Here is a 24742-nt window from a genome sequence, read left to right on the forward strand (position 1 = left end):
GCCATTAACTAATTCTAATTGGCACATTTTTAATGGATATTTCAGTGGTGGCAGAAAAGAAAAGGAGCATAATGGTCACCTATCTGTTTGATTTTAAAAATCTAGTACAATCAAAATAATTTTTAAAAATAAATAAATAAATAATTTAAGCAGGTTATTCTCTTCACTAAAGGCAAGCAATTGAAATTTGTTTTCATCCAGCTTTTTCTTCCAGCTGCTGCAGAACTATAACTCTCAGTATCCCTAAATACTGGCCAGGCAACCAGAACTTCCTAGAAACTAAGCTTCAGTTCAAAATTTCAGGTTCCCAGCTTCTATCTAGTGGAATTTCAGTAGATTAAGGAGTTTCTCACGTAAGTCTTCAGAGAACAAAAACACACACTATGTACCCTACACTCCTAGACCTACCTGCTTCAAAGTAAATTATACCCAAAGAATATAATTTATTTATTTTATTTATTTTATTTTATTTTGAATTTATATACCGCACCTTCTCCCGAGGGACTCAGGGCAGTGTACAGCCTGATAAAAAACATACAATACAAACATTAAAAACAATTAAATATATATATATATATATATATATATTAATTTGGCCCCCATTTAAAATAACAAACCAATTAAATTGGGTATATTATCACCTACACATATTTAGATTTGCAGGTTGTGCCTGCTTATTTGGGAAAAAAGCTCACTGAATGCAATGGTATTTATGTCTAACCATGAAGAGACTTGGATGAGGAGTGTTAAACTCACACAGTTTTTCTTGGCACATGTAGTCTGGCTTTCCTTGGGATTTTAAGGACAAAATGTTCCTGCCTAAGCTGTAAAGGATTTCTGAAAGTACATTTGTTAAGGAAGAAGGAGCCCTAAACAATATAACAGAATAACCGAGTTGGAAGAGACTTTGGAAGTCTTCTAGTCCAAGCTCCTGTTCAAGCGGGAGACCCTATAACCAGTGGTGGGATTCAAGTAATTTAACAACCGGTTCTCTGCCCTAATGATTTCTTCCAACAACCAGTTTGCCAAACCACTTAGAAAGTTAACAACCGGTTCTCCCGAAGTGGTGCGAACTGGCTGAATCCCACCACTGCCTATAACCATTTTGAATAAATTGTATTCCAGTCCCTTCTTAAAAGGCTCCAGTGTTGGAGCATTCACACAGCACCGTAATCAGTACTAAAAATACCTCCATAGTTCCAAAACATTTCAAATCCATTTAATCTATAATTGCCATTATATATAAATTGGCCCATTTTTTTTTTTAAAGACACCTAAAACAGGCAATGCTTAAAAAGAAGTTGGTACAAAATACCATCCATATATTTTATGATCTGAAAACTCAAAATTAAGCACAAAGTAAATTTCCTCTGGGCAACATGACATACATTCCAATGTTCTGTTGAGGCTGATTGATTATTTCTGACAGATCTTTCTTGGAGGGAGGGAGAGGGAGGGAGAGAGAGGGGGGGAGGGAGGGAGGGAGAGGGAGAGAGAACAACTGTCCCAATTAGACAGCTGCTGTAACTAAAAGAATGAATAGCAAAATCAATGCTCAAGGTATCTTTTCTGATCTCCAGCTTGCTCACCTTCTCCCTGGATTAGGTCAGTAGTACAGCAATAGTATTTAAGGTCACAACAGCAAATAAGTAAATGTGGACCCCTCATATTAACAGAGCCATCCAGACTCTTGAAGGCCACTCTCTTTCCATTTTTATCCCTTCCATTCAGTTTTTCACTATGAATATACAGGATGTCCTGCCCTTAGTGCCACTAGACTAGACTCTAGTAACAAGAGAATTTGGGAAAAGAAAATGCTGCGGTTTATGCAATGTGGAAGATATTACTGCCTTTATTCAAACATCGTATTGCTTACCTTCATTAGAGTCCTTCCTTTGTTCTTTGACTGTTTAATAAATTAAGCAAAGGTTAAGATCCAAAACTAAAATTTTTAGAAAATTTGCAAAAACAATGTTTACACACACACACACACACACACACACACACACACACACGTATATATATATATATAATTTATATTTTGCTGATAAAGAAATAAAGAAATTTATTTCTTTATCAGCGAAATATAAATTTAGTATGTCATGGTTTGTTGTGAATGCGACTGCTTGAGGGCTCCTGGATTGGAGCTGAAAGGCGAAAGGGATACAATAAGCTCCCTCCCACATGCTGGGGTAGACCAGGTGTCTCGATAGAAAAACATTTAATATATATTTATATATATATAAATTATATTATAATATATTATATTACTATAAAACATATACCTTTTTTACCTCACTACAGAGAAACACATTTTCAGGTGATATATTCTTATAATGAAATTCTTATATTTTATTGTCATCATTTTCATTTAAAAAATAAAAAAGCTATAGCTCAAAAATATTTGAGTCCCATTTCCAAGGCACATCAGAGAACAACAGAATCTTCTAGCTTCCGGTTCATTTCAAACATAAAAGTTTCCTTTGTTCAATTTCCTTAATATATAATATTCTTTGAAATTCCTTTTACATAGCTTTTAGAAGTGCATTTTTACAGAGGAAGAATTTCACAAAGTATACAAATAGTTGTATAGACATTGTCCTGGGAGAAAACAATTCATTTAATACCAGTAGTTTGCTTTGCACTGAATGGTATTTTATTGCTTCCACAGTAAAACAATTGTGTGTATACCCAAAATAACATCTTTCAAATTTTCGGGAAATTTTAATTGCTATGAAGATATCTTTTTAAAAAAGAAATGTCTCAGCTGTCAATTGTCCATATTTTCCTTTAACCACATAATCATTTTAGTAATTGATTTTTTTCTTTTTTCATTTACAGATTTTTCTGTCAGCATTATGTCTGTAGCCATTATCTTTTCTTCAGGTTCAAGGGTATTATTAACAAAAACTTGTAACTAAAATAAAGCAGACAAAGATTAATAAAGGCAAGTGTTAATCTAAACAGTATATTTTATGACATAATTTAACATAATATAATGTATATCAGATACACGTAATACTTTACAGTGTAGAAGGAACTGTACACAGATAAATGGAAAGTCAAGTTACTGCCATCCTTGTCATTGTTCCAAAAGTCCTTCCAGACTTGGTTATATCACCAAGCTTGGGTCCCAGGAAACCAACAATATCTTAAGATAGATCAACTATTCATTTTCTCTGTGCTCCTGGTTTGTATATCTTTTTAATATCCTTTAATTTATAATAATGATTGATTTATATTTTATAATTGTTTTCCATAATTGTTTTTATTTGATTATTGTATTGTTTTCTATGCTTTGGCTGGAAAAACTCAAAGAAGTAGTCAAAAGTTGGAAGATGTGGAGAGATCTGGCCCATAGAATCACCAAGAGTCAGACATGACTCAATGGATAAGATCATCATCATCATCATCCCACTCAAAGCCATTTCTTGTGAGACAAGTGATTATACAAGTCAAATAAATATATAAATGGAAATGGCTTAACTCTTGTTCTTAGTAATTTTGGGAACAAAAGTAGAGGTAAAACTTTTCACTGGTGAAAAATCTAACAAGGTTGCTTTCCATCTTCTCCTTCCTGAGCAGCCCAAAACTGCTTCTAAATGCCACACAAAGTATAAAGGAATGGGATTTCATATAGTAAGTTAGAGAGAAATTCAAATGGGGATAGCTTATAAAAATAAAAGTTGACCACAGAAAGCAACTCCTTTAAGTATTAGGTGGAAGTTCAGACATCCCAGATTTATACACCAGGTGTTGGGCTAGCGGTTAAGGCACCAGGCTAGAATTTGGGATGCTTCCTTAGGCGTGAAAAACCACCTGGATATATTGGGAGTAGAATCCAGATCTCAGAAAGTAATTGACCCATTTTATTCTGCCCTGGTCAATTCCCACATGAAATATTGAGTACTGTTCTGGACACTGCAGACTGAAATTAACACCAGAAAATTGGAATAAGTTCAAAGGAGGACTCCCAAGATAATAAGGAGGCTGGAAACAATGATGACCAATTAACACCACTGCAAGAAGCTGGGGCAGATAATGATAGTCTTCAGATACAGAGAGGTAATTGACTTATATCTTAGTCCAGATATCAGGACCACAACCAATGGGCTAAAGCTACTGGAAAGTAGATTCATTTAAGATCACAGATGGAATTTCTTGACATTAAGAATCAGCCATTGAAATAGCTTGCCTTACAAAGTGGTATGTTTACTTTCAGTGGAGGTCTTCCAACTGAAGTGTGGTAGCCAACTATCCAATAAATAGTAGTAACTGTGAGAGGAATCTTGGAGTGTTAGTGGACAATTATTTAAATATGAGCCAGTGTACTGTAGCTGCCAAAAAAGACAACACAGTTCTAGGCTGCATAAACAGAGGGGTAGAATCAAGATCACATGATGTGTTAATACTACTTTATAATGCCTTGGTAAGGCCACACTTGGAATACTGCATCCAGTTTTGGTCTCCGCAATGTAAAAAAGATGTTGAGATTCTTAGAGTCTAGAAAGAGTGCAGAGAAGAGCAACAAAGATGATTAGTGTACTGGACGCTAAAACATATAAAGAATGGTTGCTGGAATTGGGTATGTCTAGTTTGATTAAAAGAAGGACTAGGGGTGACATGATAGCAGTGTTCCAATATCTCAGGGGTTGCCACAAAGAAGAGGGAGTCAAGCTATTCTCCAAAAACCTGAGGGCAGGACAAGAAGCGAAGGGTGGAAACTAATCAAGGAGAGAACCAACCTAGAACTAAGGAGAAATTTCCTGACAGTTAGAACAATTAATCAGTGGAACAACTTGCCTCTAGAAGTTGTAAATGCTCCAACACGCGAAGTCTTTAAGAAGAGCTTAGACAACCATTTCTCTGAAATGGTATAGGGTTTCCTGCCTAAGAGGGGGTTGGACTAGAAGCCCTCCAAGGTCCCTTCCATCTGTTATTCTATTTCCATTTCAAATGCTTTAGCAAATCCTGCCCTGAGCATGGCGTTGCATAGTCAGCTTCCTTTCAAGAACCTTTCAATCTCTAAGCTGTTATTTTGTGTTTTATTTATTGATCATAAGATCTTTATCCTACTTTTGTTTTGTGTCAGCAAACATACAGTAATAGTCCTTCCTATTTTCCACATAATAACAACCCTGTAAGGTGGCTTTGGGCTGAGAGATAGTGTGTGATCCAATTGGCTTTCATATCTAAGGGAGATCTAGAATTCACTATCTCCGGGTTTCTACATCAGCAGCTTAATCACTAAACCAAACTGGTTTGTATCTTAGGGCAGGGATCTCCACCCTTGCAAATTTAAGGCTTGTTGAAGTCCACAAATCTTAAAGTTGCCAAGGTTGGAGACCCCTGTTTTAGCCCCAGCATGCCATTCAAATGCTAAGTGCAGCATTTGGCATAAAATAATTGAACTCTTCCATTACAGGGCAAATCCTTTTTGTTATCTCATTGCACTATATTTTTTTATTCCACTTACCATTTGCATTTGAATGTCAGTAGTGACAGTGGTCATGAGAGCATTCAGTGTAAACCTATAACCAAGAGCATTGTTACTTTTTGTAAAGGAAAAGTATTTTGAAAAGATGCTAAGTTTATGCTGTAATATTTTCACCTTTCAATTTTTACTCAAACTTACTCTGAAAGAATAAACCTGAAGTGTTAAAACAGGTTGATTTAAGGTTATGTATTTAAGATGGGCAGCTATATAATTTTCTAAATAAACATCTGTAAAGAAAGTTCACACTGCACTTGATCTGATTCTTTCTCAGCCCATGTAGCTTTGAGTAAATCTAGCAAGCCTAAGCACATCTAGATTTTAGAATGCTAATAGGAGAAGAGAAGACTAACACTCTCAGTTTAGTACTGGTTCAGGTTGCATAGAAAAAAGATTAATAAAAATTACTTCCCAGCTTTCTGTGAGTTTACAGTCCCAGTATAAATGGATATATAGAATATTTTTTCTGGATTCATACCAGAGTGTTGCTGCCTAACTAGGGTGTAGCTCTTTATATTTTAATAAACAAACAAACAGTTTTTTTGTTGCTAAAATGTTGATGTCTAATTCTGTACATGTTGATGTCTAATTTATTCCATAATGGAATAAAATATTTCGGGACAAATGTTCTCCCCCAATCCCAAAGACATGGAACTTCACTGTCATTACCTAATGGGCAGATATGACAAATTTTCTGATACAAATGTCCATGCTGTCCAATATCCAATCTCATTCTTGACCACATTCTGAACTGCTTCGATTGTAATAACTGGTGGATTTGTCTCATCATTGTGGATATAATTCAAGTATCTGCACAGAGGTTTATTTACAATAAACATTTGTAAGAAGAAAATTAATTTCTAAAATGCTACTAAAATTTCAATTATAATTAGGCTCAGTTAAAAATAATGGAAAGAATGGGAAGGAAATCTACAAAATTACCATTGTTATAGGAATTACAAATGCATTTTGTAATGTTACATTTGGAAACTTCGGAGAAAGTTTGTATTATGTCTTGAACAACTGAATGCAAGACCCACCAAAGCTTTGATACATTCATGAAGTCACTAAAAATGTTTTTCATTTAAAAGCATATGAACCACTACCGCCACCTCCAATTATGGAACAGCACTGTAGATAGTTTCTTGTAAAAAAACAGACAACTGAGGAGATAGACAAGGATCCTTATTTTAGAACTTTTAAAATTATACTCTAGTGTTTCTCAACCTTGGCAATTTTAAGATGTATGGACTTCAATTCCCAGAATCCTCCAGTCAGCATCCTTAACGCTCCCAAGGTTGAAAAATACTGCTATAGTCAGATTTCTATTTTCAGTCAAATAGTAAGATTAAGTTTTCTGTAAGAAAGACAATCAAAAAAATGCACAGGAGGATGTAGATAAGACCAATTGTGAGATTTGTTACATGAATTTTTTCATGTTTGTTACATTTGTTACATTTATCTTGGAGACATGATTTTAAAAATGTTTTGGTTTTGCCAATTTAATCATCTGAAAATAAATTTTTGAAGAATGTGCCAAAGTGAGAATTTCTAGATATGTATAATGAAACTTTATTCAGAAAAGTGATGTTACTATCAAAGAAATGAACAAAGAAATTTGAAAAATGGAACTCATGCATCATTTTTTGTGGTTTTATGTTTTATCAAGAGAAAGAATGTTAACATAGACAGCCTGTAACTATTAAGCAAACAGTCATGTTTACAACTATTTTTTTGTTTTAAAAAAATAATTATACAATCATGAACTTAAGGAATCACTAAGTCCATATCTAGCAAAAAGTGAATGAATTTGTAACATTGTTATTGCCTTTGTCTTGTGAAATCATGAATTATTTTTTCAGTCAGTGCAAACATTAATTAAATCACCTTTGAAGTAACCATGGATTGCGAGTGCAACTCAAGGCAAAGAATATATTGGCTTTGTATGCATTTTCGGTCTCATTCTTTTTAAAAATTTTCCATATAAATTCCCATTCTTCTTCATTCCCCAACCAAACACCATAGCAACAAATAGCTGAGCTAAAACAAACAGGAACCCTGCAATTATAAATAAAACAACCTGTTAATATAAAGAGATGAAATTAATCATTGTGATCAATACAGTCCTAAGTAGAGAGCATTCTATGTTTTCACAAATACGTATTTTCAGTTAATCCAATAGTAGTCATCTACCATATCCAATTAGACCCTTCTTGCACAAAATAAATTTACATGGCTATGCATTATAAGTTGCATTTTCTGTCCCTGTCTGGTGAAAATGATAGAATCCCTAAAGCACGCAGTGTTGTTTTTCAGCTTCCATTCATATGGTTTATTAGGATTTTATTTAGCATTTATTACTTCTGTTCTGTCCCAATGCTTTGTTTTTGTTTTTCTTCTCTGTACATTTTGTGCTTATTTTTACAATAATTGTCTAGTATTTACACAGCTTTAGAACATGTTTTATGGGAAAAGAGCACATTTTATAATAAGGATGAGGGGATAAATTGTATTTACTCATGTTTGGAATTGTTCATCCACTTGTTGAAGAATTCAGAAGCTAGGTCTAAACAGTCGCGAAGCCCAAACCAGCATGCTGTTCTAAGAATTTCGTCTACATCATGTCTCCAAAGAAAAACAAAAGTGAGAAACAAAGAGAAATATATTAAATGCAGTGCATTACATCAAAGAACCAATTCTATTTAATGCATATTTCTAGCACCAGGGCTTTTTTGCAAGGTCATATTTGTAGCCCATCTCCTCTGGTCTTGATTGAATAAATAATTTGGAAAATTGGTGAGTTAATATTTCTGCCTTTCATCATGAAGATGAACTTTATAGATTTTTTCTCCTTCAATAACTTTTTATTTTTTGTTATGACAAAATGGAGACAGTGTCAAAGGAAAGGAAAAATACAGAGAAAGTGCTTTTTTAAAAAAAGTAAAGAAATGTTTTTATCATAGTTATCTTTTGTTTTGCTTTTATTTATTTTTTATTTATTTTTTGTCATTTTAAAAGCAATACCAAATAAATAAAACATTTCACTTTCTGGTATGATCAGCTCTGCTTTGTTTTGTAGTGTGTTTTTATTACTTACTTTATTGTAAGCCACCCTGAGTCAGTTTGGATTCAGGTAGCATGTAAATTGAATTAAACAAATATAATGATACACACTGTTTATTTACATGACTAATCATATATCTATACAAACAAGGACCACAACTACAATAAAAGAGCACTTAATAAGGAAAGAGACTAAAAAGATTCAATCCCTGCAACATCGTAGTATGCTATTACACACTGTCAACACACATATACACACAGCTGTAAGATATAAACAGCGGGTGGTCCAAGGGCTAAATACTCTTTGCTCTTCCTGAACCTCTCTCCAACCATTATTGGCAAATATAATTTCCTGCCATTTTAACACAAGGAAAAGATATGATTGGTTAAAAAAAACCAAGGATACCTCTAACCCTGCAAAATTAAAAAGGTATACACCAAAAACTTGGAAGCGGGGGGAGGGAATCTATAAATTTCTGATTCCATCGGGGTTATATAGGAGCTGGGACAGATGGTATGCTTGGCTGCAAAAAAAGAAATCTTAAGAAGAATGGAAATATTAACCTTAATGTGAACGTGGGTAAATATTTATAGGAGCATTGCATGGCAATTGAAAATTTTTTCTTCTGGATAAACTTTTCTTTCTTTTGATGAGTTGGTTTAATGGAGGTCTGTACTTTCTCTAGGCGAAAATTGATACTTTAAAACTCTCTATATATTATATTACTCTCTGCAATTCTAACCATATCGTTATACTTTTTTTTGTATTTTTTAATAATTTTCAATAAATTTTTTTTAAAAAAATAATAAATAAATTTCTGATTCCACCAATGTACAATTCTGATTTTTTTTAAAAAAAAATGTGTCAGACTCTCTGTCCATCTAAAACCTATTAACCCCATACACTTGGATAGACAGGTTTTGTTGGAAATGTTATATGGGCAATGTTTTTTTTTTTAAACACATGTTTTTGCAATGTTCTACACTTATTAAATTTGGGGAGAAAGTAGTGGATTATATCAATGTGACTGTGACAAAAGTTAAATTTTTCAGAAGACAATATTCTCTTCAATTACATTTATTTATTTATTTATTATTTATTTATTTATTTATTTATTTATTTATTTATTGGTTCGATTTATATGCTGCCCTTCTCCAGAGACTCAGGGTGGCTTACAATGCGTTAAGCAGTAGCCTTCATACTTTTGTATATACCTGCTTAGTAGGGCTTTCGGCCCCCCCAAGCGGTGTTCTTTTTTATACAAAGTCAGTTTATTGCCCCCACAATCCAGGTCCTCATTTTAGCTACCTCGAAAGGATGGAGGCTGAGTCAACCTTGAGCCTGGTGAGATTTGAATTTGCAGTAATTGCAGGCAGCTGGTGCTACTTAACAGACTTTAGTCTGCTGCGCCACAAAGGCTCTTGCATATTATGTGGAATTGGACAACTGTATAAGGTAAGTGGATTCTCAGTGCCTTACTATGGTCAAAAGCCAGATATTGCAGCATTTGAATGATAAATGTACGGCCCCATTTATGCAGTGGACTGAAGACCAGATTACACTTGCCATCTCTGAATGGATCGCCTATAGATGTATGAAGAACTTTATTTGTGTAATGAAATCTGGAACTCATTTATACAAGCGCAATAGTTTAAACACAAATGATAGTTTATACTAATTTTTTAGAAATAAATATACATGTACTTGAATAATGCCTACATTAGATAAGAATATATAGAATTGTAACTGTTATAATGACATATTATACGTCAGGTTTTTTTCTGTTGTATTTTTTCTTTCATTTTTTAAAAAAAGTATTTTTTTTAAAAAGCACTGTTTCTTTTTTGAGAATGTCTGTATCTGCATTATAATTATTTTTGTGTTTTATTCCTTTTCTTTTTCTATTGTTATTTTAAAAGCACTAAAATATAAGTAAATAAAAGAAATGTTAATCCCTGATCTAAGCAAGATTTCCCATGAAATAAAAACACATTTGAAGACAATTTGATGACAACACTATGTGGCTATTTTCTAAAAAAAATAATAATAAGAGAACAGAGTGTAGATATTACATAATATGAAGTATATAAATTACATTTATTTGGACATATTAATTGGAAAGGAATTTCACTGATGTCAGTGAAACTCATTACTTTGTATTAAACAAGGTCTTGGACATTTTAATCATATTTAACACCTTACTTGGTGAATGGGTTCCTATCCATTGCTTCAGAGTTCTCACGAAGAAGATTTGCATAGTGATGATATATTGGTGTTATTCGTGGTAATAAATATTGCTTTAAAGAAAAGAAAAAGACATCATTATTTTATAATTAGGAAGAGACACTGATCCTTGACTAGCAGCAAATCAAATGCTCAAAATATGTAAAGAACACATTTTTTGAGGAATTATGGTCAGCCCTATTAAACTTATTCCTTAACTATAGGTTTAATATTTCTTCTTATAATGTTACTTTCCTATTCTATTTCTCTCAAGGAAAAATAATTTCTATAGATTGACTAGACTAGACTAGACTAGACTAGACTAGACTAGACTAGACTAGACTAGACTAGAATAGCATACAATAGAATAGAATAGAATAGAATAGAATAGAATAGAATAGAATAGAATAGAATAGAATAGAATAGAATAGAATAGAATAGAATAGAATAATTTTATTGTCACTTTGAATGTACACTAATTGGCATACATTAAAAATGAAATTTCATTGCATACAGCTCTCAAAGGGTCACCACCTCCAATATATTCTCCAAATGTGCCTCCATTTCCCCGTACTTGAATTTAGGAGAATATATATGTGTTGGGGGAGTAGCCTAGCGGTGAAGATGCTCATGTCCCACTCAGAAGGTTGAGAGTTCAATCCTAGGTAGTGGCAGATGTTTCTCTCATTTAGGGTACAAAGAAAAAATATCTGCTGCAATCTCCACATAGGCATCAGGAAGGGCATCCAACCAGTAAATGCTCATCTCCACTCAGTCGCCCCAACTAAGGGACTACAGGGTCATTTTTTTTATAAAAAAAAAAAAAAGAACACATACACACACATAGCTTCTGATTGTATAATTTTTATCAAAATCTCAATGTTAGTTTATAATATTTTGCAAAATGACCAGAACAGAAGAGATCGCTACTTAGTTTTTTTCTTCTCTTAGGATATTGAGAATATTTACAATGAATATAGTCAATTTCAGCATCCATTTTAGTTACCTTTAAAATTGGAAATAATTCAGGATCTCTCAGAAGAAAATCACTCTTGAAAATGCCCAGTGCATGCAATGCTGTTGTCCACACTGCTGAATCATCTTCTTTTTTAAGGTATTTAGTTAAATACAGTGGAGTTTCATATCCAGTGTGATTGGACCTATTTAAAAGAAGTCATATTTAATTGTGTGGTTCTCAACTACTTTTCAATAAATCTCATTAATATTATTTTAGATGAATAGCATTGTTAGAATCCTATAGACAACCCTTCTATATATATTAACCATGAACAAGTATTACATGGGCTTATAAAGTTTGTAAAACAGAATCCATACACGTATACACAAGAACATATAAATAAGAGCAGTGACATAAAAAATGCTGTTTGGTAGGAGTAACATATATATAGTTCACTTTGGAAGGTATCAACATTTGTACTTTCTGAAATTTTAGTAATTAGCAGAGATTGCTAGTCCTACCATATCTTAGGAGAGTTTTTAAATCCTGAAAAAGAGTGCATTTATAATTAGCTTCAACGATATTATAATCAACAAATGGCATTTGGGGAAAAAAGGCTTTAAAACACATGAACATATACAAAGCTAACTTTCCATGTCATGTTAACTGAAACGAGCTGAAATGAATATTCCTTTTAGACAATATGATTTCACTGGGGCATGACTTTAAAAGCCATCAAAACCTATACCAGAGAACTGTCTTTTAAAAGGAAAGAAGTTGTAAAACAAAGAGGCCTGACAACTTTTGGAATCAATTTTGTCCTGTTCTACATGTTTTTTCAGTGCTTGCTACATTAGAAAACTTTTGGGACGAATGGGATTATTGATCTGTAAACACTAAGATATATACAAATATTTTGATGAAGATCTGGGGGTAAAGCAGCAACAGCATTGGGAACAAGGAAAACAAAAACACAAATGAAAAATATAGGGATTGCAGAAATAAAACAACTGCTTGTAGTTTATAACAGGGGTGAAATTCAAATTTTTTCCCTACCGGTTCTGTGGGCATGGCTTGGTGGGCGTGGCAGGGTAAGGGTTTTGCAAAATCTCCATTCCCACCCCACTCTGGGGACAGCCAGAGGTGGTATTTGCCAGTTCTCCAAACTACTCAAAAGTTCCGCTACCGGTTCTCCAGAACCTGTTAGAACCTGCTGGATTTCACCCCTGGTTGATAACCTTACTACTGATACAATAACCTTTTGTAAATAAAATCATGTAGAAATTCTGCAAAACACTTTCCCAATTTATTTGATTGCAGTCAACCTCAGAATTCTACACAGAGCACCACTTCATACATTGCGTCTGAAAATTGCCTTCAAAACCGTAATGACACTAGAGGTCTTTGCAGAGATAAAATGTATTAGGCAGTTTCCCTGTCCCATTCACAGAATTTAGAGATGTCCAGGTATCATTATCTATCACAACCTTTCCCAAGTTGAGACATTCAGCATAAAAGCCATTAGTGACGAAAAGATAGGAAAAGAACACAATATATTTCATTAGTTCAGGAGTTGTCCATCTGGAAATATCTCTTAACTTCATCTTTAATTTGCTTCTGAGTCAGTAGCCAGGTAGAAGAAAACACTGGCAGAATTCAAGATATACTCACAGTTCAAAAGCTTATGAATGGCGAGGACTTGAGTTGGATCAGGAAGCAGGCGGAGGGCAGAGAAGGCAGGTGGTCTGGGGTCAGAGCTGGAGCAGAAAAAGGGCAGGAGCAAGAAACAGGATAGAGACAGGATAGAAAGTACACATTTGGACTGCAGATTCAAAAATGCCAGTAAGAATGGTTGGCAGGAGAGGCATGTGCACGGCCAAGGCTGCAGCCCTAAATACTTTTAGTAGGAAGTCCTAAATGAGTTTTACATCAGAGTATAAATACTTAGGACTGCATTACATAGCATCAGCTCCACACAGGCTGAACAGTAAACCGACTGAATTATGAGGGATCTGTTCCTACAATAAACAACCTGGAATATATTGTAAACATGTACATTGGGTGTGATCAGGCAAGAGGCCATTCAATGTAAAGGTGAAGATAACTGGCTAACCCATTGCTCTTTGTCACTCTTTCTGCTGCCCAAGGAACTGTAGCAATTCTGTCCTTTCCCCCAGTGCTGGTGACCTGTTTTCAACTACAGGCTCTTGCTACCCCTTTATAGTGAAAAAACTACAATGTAGCAGAAAAGTGGGTAAAGACATAATAATAAACTTTCCTTGTTCCCAGCAACCTTGTTAAAGATTTCTTTTTTCTTTCTCCTATGCATTCATAATATTTGTACAAAAATGTTTTTTTCTGAATAAATGCTTGTACAGTAGCCCTATACATCATCTTGCACTTGTGTGGTTTGCAAAAATTTCTGTAGGGGTTGCCAGCCTGCAAATAATGTGCACCTTTCCTGTGCACAGGTGCAATCTCCTAAGTAAAGTGGTAAGAAGAAATTGCATGTGGCTACAGAAGTTGATTCACATTCCCATGTATCCCTTCTATTTGTGGATTCACACTGGTTCAGGGCCTAAATTAAGGGAAAGGGCATGGATTAAGGGAGCCTTTCATAGTGCTGAGTTCTCTAGTCACCAAGGTTAGGAAAGGTATTTCAAAGCCCTATTTCTTTCCTCAACTCTTGTTGATTAATCCAGCTGATCAAAGGATCCATGGAATGTGGTACATTGTGCTACCTGCGCTTGAAACTCAAGATAGTGCAAGAAGAAAGTGTAGAGGAAAAAGTATCAGATTTTTTTAAAGGAGATCAGAATGAATTCAGAACTCAATTATAAATGTAGAAAAAACAACTATGGTGCATAACTTACCAAACCAAATGAGAGGCATCTTCCATTAACTGTAATCTGCTGACAGAAGGAATAGCCTGCAAAGATACCCATGTATTACAGTTTATTTAAAACTGTTATTTTCAAGTCTTTATACAGTAGTAGTTCAAAGTATCTGCAGTACTACTTCAGATTCCTAAAAACATTTATTATATTGATCTGCAATTCAATGTGAATTTTAAATATATATATATGACAGGTTCCAATTTGAACTAGTAATATTTCTAGTCATTCACAAATATCTCCTAAACTTTACCAATCGATGGAATCTCTAAATTACATACATGCACAAAGAATATAGGCTACCCATTTCCTCATTCCAGTAAGATAAACGTGCCAGACTGCTGAGACCTTGACATGCCTGCTGGAACAATATAATTAAAATGGGTGTATAAAAGCCATCAGTATATTTGTATCTTTTTTTCCTGATTCATTTTTTTCCTTCCTCCCATAGACATGTAGGAAGCCAAATCCATGGTTGTATAAAACAATATACTAGTTTAATTCATGTCCTCAATACCTAAATTATATTCAGTGATCCTTATCAGGACTACATCCTTCTGAACTTTCCTTTCACTTAAGACATTTTGGAAGAGATTATATTCTTCATTGCCTTTTAGAATATGGATTTAATACATACCGAACATTGACATTTTTGTATAGGAATGGAGACTAAGAGTAAAATTGATACCTTAAACCTTGCAAATGCTTGTGCTCTTTGACTCCTAAAATTCCCAGACATTCCAAGAATTATCCCTAGGCTCATCTACTTTAGGAATATGGCTCTCTCTATGACCAGAATTAGCTAAATAACAGAATACCAGAATTGGAAAGGACCTTGCAGGTCTTCTAGTCCAACCTCCTGCTCAGGCAGGAGACCCTATTCTATTTCAGACAAGTGGTTGTCCAATCTCTTCTTTAAAACCTCCAGTGATGGAACACAATGAAGGAAAATCATGATCCAATGTGCCTTGAGAAAATGCTGTACTGCAGAATAACATAATCATTCATATAATAATCATCTACATTCTCATGATTAAAAACTATCATACCTTTGGATCATCTTCAAGCACTTTGGCTAATCTTCTCCAATAGTTTTGATCATAGTTGACTCTATAGTAACCACTAATATTCACATTTAAAACAATCCAATCTTGTGCTGAATCTGATATTTTCATTTCAGGAAATATTTCTGTAAGCACATAAAAGGAAGAAAACTTAGCACATTTTTTTAAAATACTGCCCTTCTGAAAATCTACATATGCTCATGATAACATGTTGCATAGTTTCTAAAGTAAGAAAAAGAAGCAAATAAACCAAGTGTAGCTTATCACATTGCTCACACATATACTGTATAGTTCTCAAAACCATAACATTTATGAAAGTCATTGATACAATTTTTTTTCATAATCATATCATGCTAAAATATTTGGATCTGTTTAGAGTACTGAAATTCTTTTTCCATCTTTTGAAAGATGTAAAAGTATAATAAATGGATTCCTGATTACAGCATCCATTTTCCCTTTTCCTAGCCAAAGATGGTAGAATTGGCTTTTGGTAAGAAAAGGACCTGCCACAGTTCCTTGGTTGTACTAACACAATAGAACAAGATTCACTATATCTGTCCTAAACTAAGCTTTACTCTCTTAAAGTGCTTTTCTAATCACCAATTTAATTCTCTTCTCAGCTGCCTTCCACTTTCTTTTCTACTAGGAGTCTCAAATGGTTTTTAATCAAACTCTTGTTGCCATTCTCTAACATGCCCATATTGTTCATTATATCTGTTCCCCACCCCCACCTCCCCAATTCTTCTGTTAAAGAACCTATATGGAAAGCAAAGGAAATTACAGTAACTCATCATCGATATTTTGGCTATAATTTGCATCTTTCAAAAGTTCAGAATCATATATTCCAGACAGTAAAGACTTTCTTAAATTTAGGAAAACATACTTACTACTACGTTTATCAAGCCATACTAAAGGTTGTAATGTTCCATTTCTTATCCAAGAAATAGGAATAATCCACGTGCTACTTAATAAAAATAACAATTGATAATTAATCCATCAGCCAAAGTAAAACACCATTCAAATGCTATTACATAAATAAAGAAAAAAAAGTTCTGAGAAAAAAACTCTCTTTTTTGGGGGGAAATTTTTATAGTTCAAATGTGCAATGCAATTTCTGTTTATACCTAAAAGCTGCATAACTCATACTCCACTGTGCAACTGTGAACTGGAACTTTTGTGTGTACTTGAATTCAATGGATTTCATCTACATTTAAGGCTAATATAATGCAAATATGCATGGGGCTTTCTTACTTCTAGTAGAGTAATATCTATAAGTGTATAAGAAACCTCTACTTTTTATACCTGACAATGGAATGCACAATTATGCTCATGGATTTCTCTTTTCAAAAGTTTCTTTTCTAAGTCATGCTCCTTGTATGGAAATAAATAGTACTGATTCAACAAAACCTGTTCTCATTGCACATTTGCACATTGCAAAGATAAGAAAGCTCTACTATGTAATTTTAACTCTTGTTCAGATGAGTACATGCTGCATTCCAATGACATAGCTGAGACAAATCTATTAATGCCAGCTTTTTCCAGGTTTCAACCCAACTACATAAGCTGCTTGTTTAAAAATGCTATATTTTCAGCTAGAATATTAGAAAACCTCTTTTGTAACTTCCTTAAGGCCATCCAGCATAGTCAGTGACTGATATTTGATTATATTCTCATATAAATTTTTACACATTCAATGCAAGCTGCTGAAAATAAGGACTGTGATAGTAATAAACATTCCAGAACATGACAGCTGAAGGATATTTACGCTTATATTTTCTTTAAAAAATAAATGGTATTATAGATAATATTAGCCTCAGATTAAGTCCTGGCTCTAAACTCCATTGTTTACTTTATTTCTAATTCACATTCCCTCTAATAGCTTAATACAGATTAAAGCATAATGAATCAACTCAGTTTGGGTGATTCTCCAACTTATGGTTTGTACAATAAAAAAATCAGCTGAATAGCCAAGTATCCCAAATTCCTGCTCAGATGTAATATAAGATTCATTTTGGCATTTATAAGTAATGTCTGAGAAACAAATTTCAAACTTTGTTTCAGAGGGTAAGGTCAAATCATAGTTTGCAGATTTGAGAGCTGCAGAAAATAATAAATTGTGTTCAAAGAAAAAGATAGTTTGTACTGGAAAAGTGTGCCAACTCAACTTATTTCTATCGTTGAAAACCTGCAGATCATATATTTTAAAAATTCACACAAAACTTATTACCATTATCTGTATTTACATATGGTTTACCACACAATTCGGACTTATTTAGTAATTTTGATTATTGGATCTTTCCTAAGGATCTAGGAAAGTTAATATATATGTCTTTTTGTCTGTCTCTCTGTCTACGCACACGCACACACACACACACACACACACACACACACACACAAACCTGCACACACTGTTACAAGTAATGCAACCTCTTTAATTGATGAGAACTGAGATTCTATCCATTCCTATTGTGTTCAAATACTTTTCCAAATCTTTTGGAATGGTACCAAATACATCAACTAGTATTTGCACCCTATTTTTACACATTCACTCAATCTCTATTTAAAGTCTTTACATTGTTCTTATTATTACTTAAAAAAACACGTACTCTGAGTTGTGTTCTCCTTTTTCAGCAAAAAATGGTTCCTGGCTAATATTGCCAGTTGAGAAATCTACTGTCAGGAGTGGATAGCCTTTCTGGCAGGTCCAAGAATCCATTATTATTTTTACTGAAGTTGGCAACTGGAAGTCATTTTGCTCATCTATTACCTTCCAAAAAATGTTTAGGATTAAAATACAGTTTTTATGTTAAATACATATATATAGAAACTTTCAAGAAACATGAATCATTCAGATCCCAGCAGTTTTGAGATCAAGTCCATGTTGCAGATCAATTTTCATCAACCGTGTCTCTTGCAATATGAAAGCAGTGAAAATGCCGAATTAGATGCTGAATCAATGGCTGTGAGTTAGACTTTGGTCAAAGAAAGCACTCTTAAGCAAGAATCTCCTTAGGTACTGGCAGAGATTCAGACTTTCTGCAGAACTGCAACATCACACAAGATACTGATGGAAAATTGATAAAAGGCTAATCTCCAAATTAGAAGATCAACACTTTGATCTTCAAAAAAGGAACATAATCTTGATATGGTAATCTAAATCAGCTCAATATGTTATCAGAGGATAGTTGATTATTGGAACTATCCAAGGTTCTGAAATTCCATTATGACTCAGACTTCTATCTTGCTTAATAAAGAGCCAAGCTCTGTGTTAATTGTAATGCATAGTTACAAGGGCATATTCTTCATTTGGTACCAATCAAATGAACTGGTACTGATTTATTAGTGGCACAAAAAGGTATATTTAAGGACCAATGTGATGCAGGCAAATTATATGCTTCAATATGACTGTATTGCTTCAAAATGTGAGGTTAAGTTCTATACTTAGTTGCAGAAATTCATTGGGTGATGTAGCACCATCTCTCTACCCAAGCTACAACATAAGGTTGATGTTGTTAGGACAGATATTTGGAAAAGGATTCTGACACTTCGAAAAGCAGGATACAAATCAGCTAAACATGAATAAGCTAATGGAATATTTCTGTAAGTCAGTTTAAAGTTATTATGTTTAACCTGTATTTCAGATTAAAGTTGTTCCACCTAGTAGTCACTATACAAAAACACTATTATAATTACTAACCACTAATCAGAAACAAGGATTAATCCAATGGCAAACCACTCTCAGACACTATCTAAGCTCTATAAATTTTCAGTCATTGTTGTGCAGGTCAAAGGTATATTTATGCTCTATTAAGTATTTTAACGCTTCCATATACAATATTACACAGCTTTATAAACTGTGTGCATTTCCCTATCTGTTACACCCACAAAATGAGGGGTCCCTGGTGCTCTCTGAGCTTGATTGTTTTCTTGTGATGATGCACTGATAATGTTACCTAGTTTGAGTAATGAAATGTCTGCAAGAAAACAACCAAGCTCGGAGAGTACCAAGCAATCCCTCATTTTAACCCCAAGCTACAAATATTCTCCTTTATTAGTACACCCACAGAAGAAATCCTAGAAAAATAATTGAGGATCTTCATGAGTCTCAAAGCTTAAAAACAGGCTTCCATGCTATTATTCACATCCAATACAATAGAAACACTCCAAGTACTAATATGTGTGCAATATTAAGACTGGGAGAGCAAAACATGGGTAAAGTCAGTATAGTTGCTCCAGTCCCCACACTAACACAACAATGAATACATGGCACTGCCCATCATAAGGAGCCTGGTGGTGCAGTGGACTAAACTACTGTTAAAGTAGTATTTAGCTGCCAGCTGCCTGCAATTACTGCAAGTTCAATTCTCACCAGGCTCAAGGTTGACTCAGCCTTCCATCCTTCCGAGGTAGGTAAAATGAGGACCTGGTTTGTGGGGGCAATAAGCTGACTTTGTATAAAATAGAACACTGCTTGGTGGGGAGCGAAAGCCCTACTAAGCAGGTATATACAAAAGTATGAAGGCTATTGCTTAACGCATTGTAAGCCGCCCTGAGTCTCCGTAGAAGGGCGGCATATAAATCAAACTAATAAATAAATAAATAATAAATAAGGAGATATTATCAGAGGAACATAAATCTTACTGCCACATGACAGACATGTGTTCCTTACTCTTACAAAAGGAACAATTTTAACAAGAGGCTAAATAAAAACTAGAATTAATACAATCTGAGAGGCATATATAAAAGGCAGAAAAAATTAAGCTTGAAGGAACATTTTTTGAAAATTCAGCTGGGACTTAGAAGATGAAGAAATGGCTACGAAGGAAATCCAGAAACTTTTGCTTTCTACAAAGCCCTACTAAAATCAACCATAATCTCCCCGTCCCCTCATTATCATTATTTTTTTGGGGTGTGTGGATAATGGGATTGTCAATGAGCCAATGTTGGCTCTTAGATTCAGTTTCCTCTGTGGGACTAAACTCCTCATTATATCCCGGCAGAATTAACTTCCCCAGATATTATTAAGGCAGTTCTAATTTTATCTAATACCATTTTTTTTCCTATGCATGTTAGGTAGAAAAACTTATCAACCTATTTTCAGTCACATGGGCATAGCAACTAATATCTGGTGCAAATGAGCATTTTTCTTCCTATAGGTATTTTATCTCCTATATCTGTGATGGCGAACCTATGGCAGGCGTGCCAGAGGTGGCATACAAATCTCTCTCTGCCGGCACACACGCCATCACCCCAAGTCAGATCTCCGTGGCATTTCTTTCATGAGCTTCTGTTTCCCTGCAAACGATAAAACAGAAGCTCACAAAAGAAAAAGATGTTACTTTTTGCCACACTGCTGGTGGGATGCCCCGCCGCCTGCCGGCCAACTGGTCTTCGGGTCTCCACTGCACCTGTGTGCATGTGCACACACGTGTTGCCGCATGCACACCTTCATGCCTGTGCACACCTTTCTGTTTGGACATGCGCTTGTGCGCAGTTCTAGCACTCGGTGTCTAAAAGGTTCGCCATCACTGTCCTATATCTTAAGTTATAGCAGAAATCTGCCATAGGATTGATATGTACTTCAAACATTTTTTATAATGTACTTTTGCTTTCTAGATGGAGTACCTGGCTGCCTGCAGAAGATGAGGATTATTCCAAAGAGAAATAAATGTGTGGACATATACAAATACTGACAAACTTGTTTTAAGTTAGCTATACATTAATTGCCACATTAAAAAGACCACAAACAACAACTATCCAGACATAGGCCAAAACTGAAAACTAAGGATTCAAGGAGAATTGTCAGCAACAGTTGGTGATGCTAACTTCAGAGAATAGAGCATCCAATGGTCATGACTGAAGTTTAAATTCCTTTTACTTACAGCCAACAATTCCCAATTCATTAAAATCAAAAGTCTAGCAAATGCATTGTAAATTTAACCACCTTTTGAATGTGAGTCCACAGATCATCTTGGACAGCATTGGAAAAGGAAAATGCACTCAGATATGACTGTAGTAAAACAAGAATATGATTATTGGTTAGTTTGTAAAGTTTCAATATAATGCAATGTATTATAAGAAATTTATAATATTTTCTAAACTTACATTCACTGCTTTGATAAATAATCCTTCAGTCATAAAGTTGGAAAGCATCCGGATGATAACAGCCCCCTAAAATAGACACATTAATAAACTTAGGAAGATGTTTACTTACATACATTCAAAATGTTTTAAACACCTACACTGAATGAAAATGGTACGCACTAAATTTAAAATTGTTTCACTTTCATGCAGATTATGATATCTGATAAGAGGGGTCCCCAACCTGTGGGCCACAGCCATGGGCTAATTGCCACTGGGCCATGTGAGTGGCTGGCCGGTGCATATGCCATTGCATGCGTGCACAACCCCACTCATGCGAGCATCGTCATGGGTGTCCACAGCCCCATTCACATGAGCTTTGTCATGGGCGACGCTGGCCCCATTCTCACAAGTCTCATTGCGGGCGCTCACGGCCCCACTTGTGCAAGTCTCATCATGAACACTTGCAGCCCCACTTGCGCTCACATCACCATGAGCACTTTCACGTGTGTGTACATGCATTTGCCCCTCCCACAAAATCATCCCTTCTTTTTCCCCTCCCCCCATTCCAGGCCGCCAACCCAGAAAGGTTGGGGAACTCTGTCTTATAACATCAAGAGAATAATTTACTTTTCTCATGCACTGTAAAAATATTCTTCTGAATCATAAATGAAATTTACAATAATATATGATTTACCTTATGGTAAGTGACTGCATTGAACACTTCAAATAATGAATCTGTTTGATGGGTGTCTGAATCTGATATAGACTGATTTAATTCCCAATTATCTTTATCCAACATAGGTAGTGTAAGTTGCTTGCTAAAAAGTTTATCCTGCAAATAACCATAAAATGTTAATTTTGCTCATGCAAACCCAAATTTAGAATTCTATGGTAACATTCGTAAATGTATTTAGTTCTCTCTGCATTCCTTTCTAACATCATTAATCTTGTTCATATCAAACTCAAAAAAACTTGCTTAAACTGAAATCTATACAGAAAGGAAGCATAAATGTTAACTCTATCCATCTCAATCAATCCACTTATTCACTGAACCTATTATACCATCTCGTAAAGCCTTCACGTTCACCTCTGAAGCATAAATTAATTCTAATCTATTAAGTGCTGCTTTACAAGTGCTGTATACACTTTAAATAGCAGTGTATACAGACAGAATATGTGTGATTTAAGACAAGGAGTAGTACTAGTACACCAGGCTATAAATTACTTGTAAGCAATCAGTTATGGTACTTGATGCAAAAATGCATGCAAATTGGTAAAGTTTACAAAACTAAGTTAGGCATAGCAAGCTTATATTTGCATTGTATCAGGCTGCAGATAAGGACTCACATACCACTAGCAACTCAGCAGTGACAGAAGCAGGGAGAAAGTTGTGACAAAGCTCATACTTATAGAATTATAAAGTTGGAAGGAAGCTAATCCAATTCCCTGCTCAATATAGATTCAAATACAATATTGCTACCGTAACAGAAGAGCATTCAGCTGCTGTTTGAAAACCTCTCATTTTTTTTAATTTTAATTTTTGATTTATATGCCGCCCTTCTCCGGAGACTCAGGGCGGCTTACAATGCGCTAAGCAATAGCCTTAATTCTTTTGTATATTTATACAAAGTCAGTTTATTGCCCCCACAAACTGGGTCTTCAATTTACCTACCTTAGAAAGGATGGAAGGCTAGTCAACCTTGAGCCTTGGCAAGATTCGAACCTGCAGTAATTGCAGGCAGCTGGTCTTAATAATCAGCTTAATAACAGGGTGCCTTAGACCACTGTACTACCAAGGCTCTTGGTAGAATGAGGAAGAATTCACCATTTCATATCATAGTAAATAAAGTAGCCTGAATACAGAGGTCTCTCCGAGCGTAGAGCCTCTATTACATAGTTTTCATTAACTTAAAAGCACTTAAAGGTAAATGCAGAGTTTGAATGAAAGATACACAGGAAAGGTTGGTTTAATTCACACCTACCAGTGGCATGATATTTTCAATGTAGTCTAGACCTAGATGTTCAAAGTAAGTTGCAAATCCCTCATTAAGCCATATGTCGTTCCACCAATCCATGGTAACTAGGTTTCCAAACCACTTAAAATAGGAAGGGAGGGGAGGAAGAGTCTTTAAATGCATTCTTTCAACTGCTGTTCTCATTCATCTGGCAAGAGAGCAGTTCAAGGTTTTACTTAATGGGCACAACTTGTCACAAAGGAGTGGTGCAATATCTATAGGTTGATAGGAGTTTTAGAAAATACATTAAAGATGCCACAAGGATTAAAATAGGGAATTAAAGAAAAAGAAATCTAGGCTTTTCTTACATAATCCAGTGCAACTATCTGAAAGGGTCCCATAAATGCAAAACTAGGTGTCAATGAATGTACTCACTTTTTGTAATGTAATTATCAGTTTCTAAACCATGACTGACAAGATAAATTTAATTACAGTCAGGGCAAAAATTGCTTCCCTCTCCTCCTCAAGCTGCTATTCCAAGTATCCCTTTTTAGAGCCCTGTAATCCGTTAATTCAGGGTAGAGCCAGGGTGACCAGATGGAGTTGAGCATTTACTGATTGGATGCCCTTCCTGACATCACATGGAGCTCCCAGCATATATTTTTTTTCTTTGCATGCTACTCCAGGTGCTCTGTGTGTGTGTGTGTATGCACGCATGCGCGTGCGCCCAGAGGTGAGTTTTAGCAGGCTCTGACCAGTTCTGGAGAACCGGTAGTAAAAATTCTGACTGGCCCTGCCCTCATCTATTCTCTGCCTCCCGAGTCCCAGCTGATCAGGAGGAAATGGAGATTTTGCAGTAACCTTCTCCTGGAGTGGGGAGGGAATGGAGATTTTACAGTATCCTTCCCCTGGAGTGGGGAGGGAATGGAGATTTTACAGTATCCTTCCCCTACCACACTCACCAAGCTATGCCTTGCCCACCAAGCCACACCCACAGAACTGGTAG

At 35.1% G+C, this 24742-nt stretch overlaps 1 protein-coding gene across 1 annotated transcript in view; it reads right to left on the bottom strand.

Moving 5' to 3' along the window:
* Positions 1-2770: 2770 nt before the first annotated feature.
* The window catches only part of LVRN (laeverin), a 46659-nt gene continuing 24687 nt past the window's right edge, over positions 2771-24742 (bottom strand). The window contains exons 6-20 of the mRNA XM_070938722.1: positions 23764-23877; positions 22476-22613; positions 21803-21868; positions 21642-21707; positions 18304-18464; positions 16585-16661; positions 15683-15822; positions 14613-14668; positions 11788-11941; positions 10761-10855; positions 8012-8119; positions 7382-7552; positions 6164-6304; positions 5477-5531; positions 2771-2917 (exon numbers count right to left, since the gene is read on the bottom strand). Coding sequence (XP_070794823.1) covers positions 2771-2917; positions 5477-5531; positions 6164-6304; positions 7382-7552; positions 8012-8119; positions 10761-10855; positions 11788-11941; positions 14613-14668; positions 15683-15822; positions 16585-16661; positions 18304-18464; positions 21642-21707; positions 21803-21868; positions 22476-22613; positions 23764-23877 — 1689 coding nt within the window. The remainder of the gene's footprint in view (positions 2918-5476; positions 5532-6163; positions 6305-7381; positions 7553-8011; positions 8120-10760; positions 10856-11787; positions 11942-14612; positions 14669-15682; positions 15823-16584; positions 16662-18303; positions 18465-21641; positions 21708-21802; positions 21869-22475; positions 22614-23763; positions 23878-24742) is intronic.

This window comes from Pituophis catenifer, unplaced genomic scaffold (genome assembly GCF_029215685.1).
Source record: "Pituophis catenifer annectens isolate HBS135680 unplaced genomic scaffold, rPitCat1.0.hap2 SCAF_2, whole genome shotgun sequence".
Taxonomy (NCBI): Eukaryota; Metazoa; Chordata; class Lepidosauria; order Squamata; family Colubridae; genus Pituophis; species Pituophis catenifer.